We start from the raw sequence: 15928 nt of genomic DNA, 5'->3' as shown, positions 1-15928 counted from the left end.
CATTCTCATGCTATTTCATAGCATAAAATGTAACACTGAATTATGGAACACACATTCAGTACTTAAATACAGAACTTTCATTTTAAATAATTTCTTTCTGTGCTAAATTAATATGTTTATCATTTATTACTTTTTAACAAATTATTACATTTAATTCTAAAGATCAGAAAAATGTTGAGCATATTAGTAATCATCCTTCAGCAAAAAACCCATAACTTTTTGATTTAAAAAACCCACTGATTGATACACTGTAAACCTTAAAAATTAGTTTTCCATACCTTAAAAATATGATAATTATTTTATGATATGTGGAACTCTGTATGACTAACTTTTTTACATTTTAACTCTTTTTTATATCTTATGACTAAAGGAAAAATTATTCTTTCTACAGCTGTTCATAGGTTTTACAATCAAAGCCACTTTTAAGTAATAAAGTAGAAACTTAATGAAGCTACATTTGTATTTTTGCCAAATAATGTAATTAATTCATTGCAAAATACATTATTTTATAATATAATTTGTAAAAATACACAAACTTTAAAATTAAGTGCAGGCATCTTCATTTAAAACACTTTACTGTATGTGAATAGTTTGTTAGCTGAAGTTGAAACACAAGTTTAGTTCCAAATGCTTTATAATCTGATCTCAGTGTACAAAATCTTAGGAGCAGTATAAACATATGTGTAAATGAGTTGTTTTAACATATAATTTTTATGATACAATTGCTCTGAATCATGAAACCTCAGACCTAAGATGTTCCATCAGGAAGGCAGAAATAGTGGTAACAGTGATATCCAAAAAGCATACAAGAAACAGTTGATGAGGCCAAAGACAACTCACGTGGTGTTCCTGCAAAAACTTGAAGGGGAAAAAAAAAGGCAGAAAACCCCACTCCTTAAATCCTGCATTATAATGTGAAAGCTCCATGCTTTTGTTGGACAGCTGAGATGGATGAATTGTATTTTAAGATTGGCTGCTGCTCCAAATACAGTCAAACTTATACTGTTCAGTGTTGCCACAGAAAAAAAGTTATCTGCAGGCCCGAGTTTCGGTAATTAAAACCTGGAAGGCCCCTTGGGTGGCTAGCACTGACTGGTGTTATTCCAGAGAAACAAGCATTGCAATTAATTTATTAAATATTCAAGTAGAAATAGGATGTATCTGTCCCTTTGCCTAACATAGTTTCAATATTTTTCTTCAAGATGTACTATAAAAGTTGTTCAGACTCCTATATTTGAATATGTCTGCAAGTCATGGCTAGATCCAAGACATTAATGATAGGAGAAAAAGAAGACAGATGAAAGTTGCTGAGGACCTGGAGGAGGACTAACCAATTCCACCGGGGCTGCTAATATTTAGTCCCTGCCAATCTGTTGTTTCAATCAAGCAGGAAGCTAATTACATGCAACACTTTGATTCTTTAGCAAAAAAAAAAGATAAAGCGCTTCTATTTTAAGACTGACCATGTTTTTTTAGGCAAAATACTGTACTGTCAGAAAATGCCAATGTCAAATCTTTTTGCCAGTTTTAGCAGGAGGTTTTTCAGGGAGCAGTAGTTCTGTCTTTCCAGGTGGAATTTCTGACGGACTTGGTGTTCTTGGTTGAAAGTTTGAGTTTCTTCCCTGGCTGTTTTCTGTTTTGCATTCGCGTCCATTGGATAAAGTGCTTATGTGGAGAGGCACGGGAGGTGAGAGCTGCCATCCCTGAGATCAGTGCCCTGGCCATGGGCAGAAGTGCCATACTGGGGCTCCCTTCTTTGCTGTGACTTTTGGGGTGCTGCAGAGTTAATGCCCCTCTTTCCAATTTTACCCCTCTCTGTGGCTATTTATTATTCGAGTACTTTAAAAATTAGACTTTGTTGTTTGTTTGTTTATTTTTTATTTGCTTGTTGTAGAATGGCTGCAGCTACCTTACTTGGGGATTATGTTCCAAACATCAGATTTTTGCTGGCCTGGCCACCAGCTTCCATTAAGAATACTGTTTGGCTGAGAATAAAAAATACTTATTATAAAAAGCTAACATTGAATATTCTGAGTATTGTAGGTGTCAAGTTCAAGTCTGTGTATGCCTATATCTGACTCAACCACAATATATATTGATATTGATGGAATTAATGTGATTATATGCTAATAAATATATTAATGGACTTATGATCTATTCAGTCCTGAAGGGCAGAAGTGAAAGGAGACAAAATGTCTTTGAAATATGGGTTATAACACCATATATTGCTATATGTTGAGTCAGAAAATTGTTCCCATTTATTCAGAATGCCTCAGGTAAGCAGTTTATCTCCAAAATGTATTGAGAAGGTTTCAGATGCACAAGGAACCTGATAAGTAATGCAGAGGAGACAACCCACTGTTACTCAAAAATCAGATTCTGTCATTGATGTTGCATTACCAAGACAATTTAACAACTTTTCTTTGAGAGGAATCCTACTTGCTTAAACTAAAATTGAGAAATCTACTTTCCTCTGAGGCAAAATCCTCTAATTATTGTGTATTTAATCACTGTTTCTATTCAGAATACTAAGAAAAGGATTTCTTATATAAGTAAGCATGATGGGATTATGTGAATAAATGTGGATGTTACGATCTCCACACAAGTTATAAAGAAACTTTTTCTGTTCTTTAAGCTAGAAGTTCTGATTTAACTTTGAGTAGGAAGATCTGAACTTAGCCCATTTTCATATGGAGTTTTGAGCTACTGGGGGGAAACATTTGGTTCTAAATACTATATGTAACATTATATCTGGATTTAGATGTTTTGAGAAGCCAATGGGTTTACCCAAATTATAGGAGCAACTTCAGAAGTTGCCTAATGAATGGCATTTTTTTTTCTTTTATGTTTGATTACCTGCAATCTTCATTCACATGTAAAGCTGAATATTATACCAACTTTGAATTCCAGGTGGTTGAGAAACTTGAAAGATCTGAAGGCATTTCACTATCTGTGTACTGACAATATGTGTTGTCCTGTATTTTATGTCCATAAAGATATTACCACCTTTGGCAGTGGATAAGGACTGAAAAGGGAGAGAAATATGGATCAATTTTTCAAGTAGCATTGTCTCTTTCACTGTTTTTGATGGACACTCTTACTGGGTACTACAGATTTTGTAGTGGTCTAGCTTCTGCAAGAACTCCATTTAATTGTGAATATTTGTCTCATCTCTGCAACTACCTATGTAAGGACACTGCAATGAAGTGGCATAGATTTGAGTTTTTCTTCATAATTACTCAGTTGGGAGTGATCTAAAAGTTGCATCTCTAATCTATGCAGTACAAGCCTTGTTTATAGTCAATAAGGATTAAAATAATCAAAGGATGGTGCATTTCATTTTAGAGTAAATCTTCCTATGAAGAGATTTGAAACTTTTTAGCAGTGCCTGAGAACTAGAGATTCTGTTGATTGTCTCCTAAAATTGTCTCCCTTTCAAGAACATAAATAGCATTACTTGATTTTTAATGGTAACAAACCAATGAATTACACAGAACTGACTGTTTTACCTCTGAGTCTTTAGTTGGGGGGAAAACAGAAAGAAAGAAGTCTTGAAAACAGCTGTAATCATTTAGAAAAGTTATATCAAATAATTAAGAAGACTTTCAAAAGATGTTTGAATAAAGGAAACCATTGTATTCAATAAAAAAACTGCAAAGCAGCAACCTGAATTTCAGCCTGCTGTGGTCACTGTGCTACAGCAAATCTCAGCCATTGATTTGTTTAGTCACTGGGTCTTCTAGGCTGAAGTTGTTTATTAACCGCTACAAGCTAAGCTTTTCTTTCTCCATATAATTTGTGGTGATCACTGAAATAAGTGGAAATGCCTTAAAAAATTATATACTGTTCAGAGAAAGATGCTTAAACCTCTATTTTTGTAGAGCATTCAGATATTGATTTTACAATGGATAGGAAACTATGCAGCCAACAAACCCCATAATTTCTGGAGTATCCCTGAATTCATAGAGATACAAACCATGGAAATAATGTTACATGTGAACTTTATTTTTTAAGTCAACCACAAAAGAAGACATTTGAGAGTATGTTTCTTGTCTTGATCAAGAAAAAGTACAATGTCAAACACTTAAACTGGATCTTTAGCAATCTGAACCCATGTCAGCAGTGTCTGCAGGTTTTGTTCTTACAGTTGTTAGCAGGATTGGTTGACTGTGTTTCTACCATCTGACAAGTGAAAAATCTCACCAAAAACAGTGAGAAAAGCCCCATAATAACTTCTGTACCATCTGGATTTTTGTGAATATTGTTTTTCTGTCTTCATAGCTATGAATTCCCTCCTAAAAGCATGAAGTACTAATTTTCTTCTGTTATTGTGCTCTGATAAAAATGTTGTCAGCCTGATGTTTTCAAAACTTAATTTGTCAGTGAATTTGCTGGGCTTTATACAGTGAGTGTAGATTGTGCCAGTGAATTTGCTGGGCTTTATACAGTGAGTGTAGATTGTGCCAGACTAACCTAACAGATTAGATCCTGACCTTACAAAATCTTGTCAGTACAAGAACTGCAAGGTATTTGATTTGGGGATTGTTGTATGGTGGGCTCTCAAAAATATTACCAAGTTGTAAAGAGTAGCATATTTTAAGACTTGGTTGGATCTTAACACTGTTGTAGTTTCTTAGTTACAAACCCCAGAATTTTTAAGTCACAAAGTCCATCTATTATTGATACAGTAAAAATTAGAATCCTATAATGAACCTGCCTGATATTGAGGGTCTCAGAAGTAGAGTTTCTACATGGCTAGGAACTACTAACTTTTTTTTAGCATAAGCTTATAAATGATTAGTTGGGCAGAAGAGGAAAAGCTGGTGTTATCAGTTACCTTTGGCTCAATTGTGTGTCATGCAGTTGGATAAAAAGAGAGGTTAGTTTGGAGAAGCCCTTATGGTAGAAATAGTAAGGACTTACTTTGTTGTAGAAAACAGTGGTATGGTGAACTAGTTTTTTTAAAAAAGTATTGAAACCAGATGATGTGAGTCAGGAGCTTCTAGGGTCATCAGAAGCTGTGGAGAGCCTGCTCTGTGAAAAGAGCTTAATGGTGCCTGCCTTCTTCTCACTGTCAAAAGGAAGACTAAATGAATGTAAGTCCTGTTCATAAATTTACTGGAAAAATAGCAAAGGTAACCAACAGAAAAGTGTTTGCTAAAGTAATACTGGGGAAAAATTATATATGAAGGAATCTGAAATCAATAGCTTGAAATTAGAAAAAGAGTTTCAAGATGACCTGTCATAGAGAAAGAGTGTGGATAAAAAAAGCCAATAACCACATTACAGCATTATCACCACAGTAGAGTACAATACAGTTAAATATGATCAATTTGTGATAGAAACTGTGGCCCTCTGTGATGGCAGAGACACGACTTCAGTTCTGAGACCTTGCCAAGTGTTGTATTCTTACACTTTCTCAGAAGTTTGGAGAAAAAGCCCCAACTTTAGCTGTGCATGGCCTGGTGGTCTCATTTATTAAGAGGAAATCAGATGTGTGGGCTGGTGGGCACAGGAATTTCCATGACTGGATAATTGTTTAAAAATGTGTTTTGATTTTGTGGTTGCCCAGCTGGAAGAGAACATCAGTGTCAGTGCACCTAATCCCTGACTTCTGACATCAGTAGTGGCTTTAGGTAACAGGAAATCTGATTCAAGCAATGGTGAGTTTGGCCACTAGCAAAGGAAATGGACCTAAATAAAAGCTCAGACTTTCACAGAATTCTACATTTTGGTTTCTCCCTTTATGCTTCCTGTTGCATGTCATGTATCACAGTCTCTGTGATTGCAAGAGGCTAGAGTTTATGCTGCTGTACAATTGCAGTACTGGATACTGGATGAAACAAGAAGCCCAATGTGCTTCAAGAATTATGCTAAATATTGAAAAAAAGAATCTGACATAGGGAGCACTAATTCTCAAACAATCCCGCCTTAATATAATACTGGTGGTTTTTTTTTTTTTTAGGGCAGATGTGAAGTAGGATTGCTGTTTAATAATTAGCTTCATAAAATCAATCCTTGTAAATAGTAAATCAATGTCCATTTGTACTATAGTTCTATTTTGTATTTATGATATTGTGGTTTTATATATTATCCTATTGAATGCCATTTCTTAGAGATATCTCGTCCTGTAGAGTCCTGATGGATTGAGATCGGCAAAAATTTTAGTTAGTGAATAAACTGAGACTTTCTCTCAAATATTTACATGAGGAATACATTTTTTTTAAAATACTGTTTAGTAGACACAGGGGGAAAAGAAAATCTCAGTTTAAACTGTATTGCAGTTTTATTTTTGGAGGTATTTTTACATTTCACTCATGGCAATTGTATGCTGAGTGCTAACAAACTGAAAAGAAAATTATGAGGCGCTTCACAGTAACTAAGGCAGCTGTGTAGGTATTCTACTTTGTTTCTTCATTAAGAAATTTCACTGTACAATTGATAACATTGGTGGAAGACAGTTTAGGTTATGTAAAAGATTTATAGTTTTTACTTTAAAGCAGTAAGTTCATTAGTAGAGTGAAAATTAAAATTGTGTAAATGCTTTAGTATAAAAGTAAAGTTCACATAACCATTTTAAGTATGAAATTTATCTAAACAATCAGTTCTAAAATATAGACCAAGTTAAATACTTGGGCTTAATCCAATGAAAACTTCAGTGAGACTCCTAAAATATACATTTGACATCTACTGTTATGTTTCTCTCTTGTGTAAAAATAATTAATTCTGTTATCTGTGTTTCTGTGTGTAATATTGCTGGATATGTCACAGATCCCACGCATTTGTTTTTATACATGCATTTCATTGACTCTTCAAAATCAGGGCAATAATTTTGAACTGTTTGTTCTGGCATAAAAGAAACTCAAAATTTCATAGCTTCTGAAATATGTCTTCATTTTTGGACCAGTTTTTAAATTAAGAGATGTAACTCTAACTATTTATGCTCTTACTAAACATTTTAAAATAAAAGTGTTTCATTTGCAGCCCGTTTCTTGGTCTCTTGTAACAGAGTTGCATTGACTATTTATAGCTGCAAAAATTAATGAAGTATTAATTTCTTACTTTCTTAGAGGTCTTGTTTTCGTTTTTTTGTTAGCAATTTTTCATTACACTGGAATATCAATGTAGCCTGCTTGAATAGTAATTTAGGAAATGAAGTGTAGAATGATCAAAACTATAAAAAATTGCACCTCTCTAGGAAAGAAGAAAATCTAATTACTGTAAGAAATTTGGTAAAATAATTATTTCATGCTTTTTAGGTTAGTCTGTACCCCAAAGCTCAGTCTCCAATATAATTAATTTAATGTTTCTGAGTATTTTTTTGCATAAACCTTTATGTTAAAACCTCATTACATTTTTCTCCAGCTTTTTACACTTTTTCTGTAGAATAAAAATTACCTCTGTATTCTCACCAGTCAGCTTTCTTAACTGTTAATTTTGCGTTTATATGAGAGAATATTTATTATTCACTTGAAGCTTTTCACTAAATTCTTCTAGCTGAGGACTCGAACCATCAAGCAGCTTCTGATAAAATAAAATTTATAAGTAAAATGACGTCTTGGTTTAAAGAATACACTATAAAATTCCTTATATCTTTGTGTCAAGTAATCTAATAATCCTATCTGCTCTGAGCCTGTTTTGCAAAGGTGACCATGTAAAAATTTCTGGAAAGATAGTAGGTAAGTCCCAGCCTTTTCATGAGAGGACAGGGTAGTTCCTTTGTACTTGTCTCTCCCTGGCTGCCTGGCCAAGCTGTGGGTTTGCCCTGGAGAAGGATTTGGTGACAGTCACAGTGACAGCATCATTCTCACTGTGCTGTCCCAAAATGCAAATGCTTTGCTATAAGAAGGGAAATGTGCTGGTTTAAATTGTTTCATAACAGCAGCTGAAATTGCATTTCCTTTGAAGTTCATTAGTGTGTGTGTGTGTGTGTGTTGAGCAAAGTAACTTCTATGCAAATTTTACTGTGCCGGATATGTAGACTGACAAGGCTGTCTTTGCAATAATCTCTCAGCTGCCTCAACAGCTGTAAAAATAAAAATACCACTCACTGACTCTTAAAACTCTTAGCAGCAAATCCTTCCAGTCACTTTTGTCATGCTGAGCTTAACCAGAAGATGTTTTTACAAAATACTGAAATAAGTAATTAGAATGGTAGGTGATAAATGATGATTGAAAAGTATAAAGTCTGATTATATTGGTAGCATATTTCTAACTTTGTTAATAAAAGGGAGGAAGTAATTAGAAGTAGGTTAATCTTTACTGAAAAGCTTAACAAGTGTTTTTTGTGCAGCACAACTGCTCATTCATGCAGAAAAATGACCTGTGATCTGCAAACATTTTCACGTAAGAATAATTTTATGCAGGCACTTTAGCTCCATTGATTCCCTTGGATTATTCAGCCATATTATCGTACATGTAGCAGTTTGCAGGATCATTTACTGAACAGATGAGTCATGCCAAGCAGCTAAATAAAGCAAGTTCAAATACTCATGGGCCTGGGAAATCATTCTAGCTCTGGGGCTTTGGGCATGGTTTTAGAAAATATGCGGGTCCCGGTGCAAATGTTTGTAATTGCCACTGAAGAAAGTGCACAGGAAACTTGGAATATCCTAGAGAATAACATAATGTGTAGTGAATTTGCTGTAAGGTGGTTTGCTGCTATACAGAGGAACAACTTCTAACATATAGCATATGCAATTTAGGAAAGACCTTAGATTGTTTCAGCTGTGATGTAGCAATAATTGCTTAGGAAAAATAGTATTTCTACTATTTGTAGCATAAAGGTGAGAAGTGATCATCTAGTGGATTGCAATTAATTATCAAAAACCTGACTTGCCAAAAGACATTTTTTTTGTTCACTTAAAGTAGCCTATTCCATAACCTGAAAAGTCAGGCCACATCCTGTTGAGTGTATCTGTCTTGTGCCATTTATTTCATGGAGAAGAACTGTGCTGGCTGCTCATACCCCAGACAATGCAAATTATACATTTACTGGGAAGAATTTAGTTTCTGTCTGTGTTCTTCTGAATTGACTGTATTTTCTAGATTCTACCAGAGGCAGTTTAAATGTGTAAAATTTTTATACAGTCTTTGCCTTTTTGCATAAAATGTAGGATAGGTTGTGAAGAAATAAAAATTGCTTTTTATTCATTTTCCTCCTTGTTGAAAAGATAATCTATCTGACATAAATAAAGTTTTGGGTTTGTTTGGTTAGTGGGGTTTTTTTGTTTTGTATTGTAAATACCTTGGGAATGTGGTGCTGATTTCTTTGTGCAGTTCTGCCACCAAGACAACTAAGCCACTGACCAAGGCTCTAATTCCAACAGCTTCAAGTTAATGCTCTTGCTGTGTATATTTGTTGGAGTGGTTCTGTTGCTAACTTGATAAGGAAAATTTGGCAGACCATAGCAGTCATGTATTGGGTTATTAAAGATTGTTCTATTCATTTTCGAAGCTGGCTGAAATGAAATTTGAAGGCATTCTTCAAGCCTGTGTAGGAATTGTTCATTTTATGTTATAACACTTTATCTTTTCTATAGTAAATTTGACTTATTCTGTAAGTACTGTTTCAGGGGATTTATTACAGTAAAGACAATATTTGCAATTAATTGCTTTTTAATGGTAACAACGCAATGCATTACACAGAACAGAGTTCCCCCTCCCCCCCCCCCCCCCCCCCCAAATTCTTCTTTATTTTATAATTACAGAAGTATTTTCTAAGTAAAAATATGATCTCTTTTGGCAATTTTAAGAGAAATAATTTTAGCAGTGAACTATTTTTCTGTATTTGACAAGATATTAATTACATAAATTCAAAGAATTGGTGACAAAATGGATCATTACTAGTCTGTGCTAAGTTATAAATAGATAGTCTTAAAGTGACTTGAAAAGGAGAAAAACCTTTGATAGGAGTTAAAAGTTTGCAACATATAACTGCAGAGGTCTCTGAGGAAAAATTCTGTCACTGTTGTAACTATCAGGAAAAGATTTATAAAAATATTTTAAGACGAGAATGGCTAAGCTTTTGGAATAAAAAAAAAGTTCCTCTAAAGAAAGAATATATATCTCTCTCTTTACACATATCTCAACTTGAAAATATCTTTTGGGTGTATTGTATAGTACTTATGTAGCACATAGAAGCAACTGTTCTTAGGAATGTGACATATATATGTTGTCAAAGCAAATTATGTTTAAAATGTGTAGCATTTGGTGCTTGCAGCTGTAAAGGAAAGTACTGTACTATTATTGAGAATCATATGAAAACTGCAGATGCTTGACTTTTCTGTTATTGCAAGTAAATTTTTCAAATTAGACATTATTTTTGAGCAGAAACCAAAGAAAAAGACCTTTAATCTTTACTTAGTGTCAGCTTTACTGCGTGAAATCCACGTTTTCTAAAATGGGGCTTGATTGACAACCTCTTTGGAAAGCTTCTTTTGAAAATCCATCTAAGCTAAGAGTTAAAAAATATGTTTTATTGTAAATGAGATTGTCGTGTTCATTATTAACCTATAGTAGGTTTCATTTTATTTTTACAATAGGTAATTTACAGTTGCAAATCCATGTGGGGAAGTAATAGATAATATACATGTAACAATCATCAACAAAGTGATCTAAAATAAATTTCCTTAACTGTTTAAACCCCATATTTTAGTTTATGGCAACAACATAAATAAATCTGAATAAAAATCCAGAATAGAAAGTGAAACTGATGCAATAAGTTTTCCCTCTGAAAGTTCTTCAATTATGTATGTGATTTTTAAAATTTTATAATCTGTAAATGAAATGGCAAAATTCAGAGTTCTAGTCAGCAGAACTGACCACAATTTAATTAAACTTTTGCAACCTGTCACATGAATTCCTGAGTCTAAATTTTGTAGTTATTGTCGGCAAAAATATGAGTACTCTTGCATGAAGAATGTTCCTACGGTTTGTCTTGTGTAACGGACTTTATGTTTAGTCTTCTTTTTATTAGAATAGCTATAATACCAAAATAAGTATCAAAATTTCTGTCCAACTCTTTGTATTTTTATTAGTCTTTAATATAGACTTTTTTTTATTATCCTTCAGAAATTAAATTCCTATACTGAAAAAGGAGTTGTAAAATCAGTGGTCTCATATAGTAGTCATCTGACATTTTAGGAGCTGTTGATATTTTGGGGTACTGCAAAATGTGATCAATTATAATACCTTTATATACTGCAAAATAAAAATAGTGTGGAAGAGACCCCGAGGATGTGGCAGAAATTATTTTTAAAGGAAAGCTTTCTCACTTAGGAAGTATTCTACACACCAGTAGAAATGAAAACTAAAAAAAAAAAAAACAAAAAACCCCCACCTGTTTACTGATTTTAATCCATGCCAGCTAGAGGGGAAAAATGAAATAGATCCAAAAAATATGGAAGTAAAGAAAGACTATAATAGGGGGAAAGACTGAGTTTGAATTTGTCTGATTTGCTAGCTATGCATAAATAGTCTCATTTAATTACCTGTTCGTGCTTACCAAGCTGTTTGCATTTGAAGGTTTGTTTACTATGACTGTGGAATTGTAGAGATTCCCTTCAGAGGAAGGACAGGCTGGAGCAAAAAGCTCTTTTAACTATTTTGTTCTTGTCCAGATGCCTAAAAGCACTTCCTCCAAATGGCCGATGAGATTGCTTTGTTTTTCCATACATTCCAGATGGATGAGTAATGTTTTCTTTCAGTAATGCCCAATAATGGACTTGTTTTCTTATTTTATCGTTTTTGTACAACTGAATATCTCTATAAATGTTCTCACTCAAACATTTTTAAGAGTTTTTCAATCAGAACCCTTATTTAGCAATGCGTACCTGAATCTCTGATAAAAGTAAAATATACTTTTAAATAAAGGTAAAATAAACTTGGAAAAAGTTTTCTGTATTAGCATGTTAGGATACTGTAATCTGGGAAAATACATTGACTGTACCAAGTACTGGGGGATCCATTTCTCATACAATTATGCAACATCCAGCAAGTCCTTGGTTTTAGCTCCTATTCTAAAAGTCAAGGCGTGTGACTGTTTTCAAGTGTTGTGTGTGTGATGCTTTTGACTGATTGCTGTGAATTTCAAGAACAGATTTTTACTGGGATCTGTGCTCTTGTTTTGAAAAATCTTAGTGTGTATTAAGCATCACATGTTGAGATGGAATTATGTGATCAATTATAATGCCTTTATATACTAATATAATAATGTGTTTTCCAGGAAGCTTTAAGTGAAAATCAGGCAAATGAAGGAAAATTGGCAAAGGTCATATTGAATAACTGAGGCCAGAATTTGGCCTCTGCAGTTAGGAAGCAGAGCAAGAAGAACAGCAATTTAATGTTTTGATTTTTTTACAGTAAGAAAAATTTAGATATATTGAACTAGTAACTATATCTGTTGCTTTTGTAAACACTTATTTTTCTAACAAAACAATAATTTTTTACTTTAATCGAGTTTTGGAAGACAGGGATATCCTGCTAAATGAGTGACTTTTTCATACAGATTTTCAAAACTGAGTCTAAAACACTTTATACTGAATCAGAAATTCCATGCCTACTACTTTACTTCCAAAACCATTTACCTTTAAAGTTTTTTTCTAAGGTCTTTCCTTGAAAGAGATCAGTTTGTTTAAATGGTCTGTATCTTAGATAGTGGTCTGTGTTGGGTACTTGAAAACAGCAGTGCAGGTCTGGGAACCTGTAGATCTAGAATATACTTGCCTGCTTTCATGTAATGCAACCTGACAGGTGGATTGGGCGGTCGGTTTTGGGATGGTCCAAAAACTATTGCCTTGTCTTACTGGTCAGTTACAACATGGGAATCAAGGTCTCTTCAGTATCAAAATTACCCTTGCCAGCAGGTTGGAGTAGGACATCATGATCTACCTCATGGACATATAAAGGATTTATTACACTCTACTTCCCAGGATTTTGTACTAATGTGAAGCTTTTTCTTTACAAAGAAAGAAGTGCCTGGAAATGGATCTCAAAAATATTTGTATTGTTTGCGTATATATTTTACCTCAGACCTACTCAGACTGTGAAGTTTTCTAAGATAATTAATTCACTATTAAGTGTAATTGATACTGTGTGCAATCACACAACTTCTTGAACTTTTTACTTCCATTCCTTGTCCAGAAAAAAACACTTCACAATGCTGGAGTGAAAGGTTGTGGTCTCTGTGTGTTACCAGTACCTTCTATACTGCCAAATATTGTGATGTGTAAAAAGCACACTAAGTAGAGTTAGGCTGACATGGACTGCAAGGCAACGTGCATTCAGAACAGTTCATCAGTCTGAGAAAATACTTAGTCCTCTTTTGTAGAGAAGCATAGCTTTTTAACTATTTTCCTCATGGGCCTGGCAGAAAAGGACCAGTAGATAATACTTCATCTTCCATTTTGCTGAGCCAAGTACAGGGGAACTTGGCCAGGATGTCTCAGTTGCTGCACTCCATAAAGGAGAGACCAGGAGGAGACACATTTTATCACTTCATTTGTCTGCTTTGGAAAGCAAATACCTATGCTAAAAATATGTGGAGAAAGGGAGCTGATAATTAGCATCAATATCAGTTTGGTCTGGCTGTTATTTCTACATCTACTTCTTGAAGATTTTTGTGGTCCATGCCATCATTCTGGTACTTGAGAGTAAGAACATTGAAACTCCACTATTTATTTGGTTATTAAGGCTGGTAGTGTTACATATTTACAGGTTACTTTCAAATTAATGTGGTATGTGTAATATTTTGTGCCATTTTAGGTCAAGTAATGAAACTCTCACAGTCGTTATCAAATCTGATCTCCAAGTAGAACACAAGTTGTGGGGTTTTGGGTAGAACATGGATTTGACTCAAAGGTTGGAGATATGCAAATCCACTTAATTTTCATAACTGCTTAATGCTTAGACAGAGCCTTAATAATCTAAGAGTTCAAAGAAGTTTGAATATGATGTTCTTGTATCCAAAAAGCCATATGCACTCTTCGATGTTATAATTTTTCTATATGTTTAAAAGTGGTACAGGAAAAAGACTCTTACTCCTTTGTTCCTAAAATATTTGTTTCTTGGCAGCAGTTATCTGGATGTACAGCAGATGTACTAAATATAACCTGTCTATGATTTAATGCAGCACACATGTAGAGAATGAAAATAACATTAATAAAAGTTGTTATTTTAATAAGGACCTTTGGACAAAAGGAAGCACTATTCTGGTTATGACTACTTATTCAGTGATATAAATAGAAGTTTTGAGTTTCCAGGACTGTCACTCTGGCAAAGGTCATTTGACCTCAATTTGTGATGCAAGACTCCTGAAAATAATGTCCTCGCTAACATTTGTTCTGTATTTCTGTTAACAGGAGGAATGCTTTTTGAATTTAGAAGCTCCTATTTCAAGAGTATGTGGCTATGACACTCCCTTCCCTCACATCTTTGAGCCTTTCTACATCCCAGACAAATGGAAATGCTATGATGCTCTTAGAAAAATGATTAACTACTGAGCAGTAGTACAGGTGAGAAATAGCATCTTATACTGACAGATTACCTGTAAAGATTCTGACAGGATGACTGCGAGGTTTGGGGCTATAGTACTACTCATTTATTTAGTTTATTTACAACTAGTTTATTTAGTTATTTATAGTAAGAATTGCTTCTTATGGCTTTGGGCCTTCAGTCTTAAAGGCATCTGAATATTTTTGAGTACTGCAATTGAAATCAGTGTTTAAAATTAATTACCTTGCTTAATCAATCTGAAAATTAAATGTCTTGAATCCTGAGAAGTGAAAAGAGTATAAAGTGAAGGATGAAAGGAATACTCATGCAGAGAATATATTTTCATCTCTATTAGAATACTCAAGAGTTACTTCATAGGCAAACCCCAGTGTTAAATTTTATAATTTTTCACTCCTCAGGGTGGCCTGTAGTCCTGCAAGGTACTAATAACACCCAATTTACCCTGAATATTTGCTCTATATTGTAAACATACACAAATCATTGAAAATATGTGAAGCATCTGTAGTGTCTTACAGTCCTGTTGAAGTACTAGTATTCAATATATTTATTCTAAAAATAATTTTTCTTTTTGTTGTTCAGTGTAAATTTGATCATGCTTGAAGATTTCTGTTTGCAGAGTACCAAGACTGTGAAGTAATATATGTTTCTGTGTCTGTTTTTCACAGTCTGTAATATCTTTTGTTTCAGTATAATATTATACTAAGTGGCATTTGACTGTGGGGTGGCTGACCAGGATTTAGGATTGTGCATGGCTGTGGGAGAAGTTCTGGTGTTTAATGACCAAGTTTAACAGTTTAGAAAATGTGTTAACACAATGTATTCTCTGCTTCCTTTAATTGAACAAAGTAACCTAGTTTTTGAGATACAGTCTTGATGGATCTTGTACGTGGGAAATAGAAAGAAAAGAAGGAAACAACAGGCCTGTTTTCCTATGGAACTGGGAGATTCTGTAATGGGCAGGCAGGGGATTTTTAGCTGTTGACACCAAAGACAGGAGGGCCAAGGTGGGCCCTATATTAGGGGCACTATCTTCTGTCCATTTTACCTCTTCATTAAACTGTGAATTTATTTTAGAGCCATGGATAGAAGGTTGCCAATACCATAGTGTTAATTTCCTTTATATGCATAGTTACTTTCAGGAGACTTTTTGGCACTCTGTTTCCCTCAATAGCTGATAGTGGAGCACCTTTATGAGACATGGGATTGCTACCAGTGAGGCAGTGTCTCCAAAATGTAATGTAGTTCTACTTTGCTCAAAAATCACTTGTTACTGACATATCAGAGCATTTCTTAGAATCACAGAATATGCTGAATTGGAAGGGAGCCATCAGGATTATTGAGTCCAGCTCCTGGCCCTGTGGAAGACAACCCAAGGATCACATCATATGCCTGAGAGTGTTGTCCAAATGCCTCT

The 15928-nt window shown here is 34.3% G+C and overlaps 1 protein-coding gene across 1 annotated transcript in view; it reads left to right on the top strand.

Annotated features, from left to right (window-relative positions):
- Window positions 1–15928, top strand: part of BCKDHB (branched chain keto acid dehydrogenase E1 subunit beta) — a 116737-nt gene that overhangs the window by 96861 nt on the left and 3948 nt on the right. Inside the window, exon 10 of the mRNA XM_069011267.1 lies at window positions 14361–14513. Coding sequence (XP_068867368.1) covers window positions 14361–14501 — 141 coding nt within the window. The 3' untranslated portion in view covers window positions 14502–14513. The remainder of the gene's footprint in view (window positions 1–14360; window positions 14514–15928) is intronic.

This window comes from Aphelocoma coerulescens, chromosome 3 (genome assembly GCF_041296385.1).
Source record: "Aphelocoma coerulescens isolate FSJ_1873_10779 chromosome 3, UR_Acoe_1.0, whole genome shotgun sequence".
NCBI classification, from domain to species: domain Eukaryota; kingdom Metazoa; phylum Chordata; class Aves; order Passeriformes; family Corvidae; genus Aphelocoma; species Aphelocoma coerulescens.
Note: the sequence above shows the minus strand (reverse complement) of the source record. Positions and strands in the feature narration are given on the sequence as shown.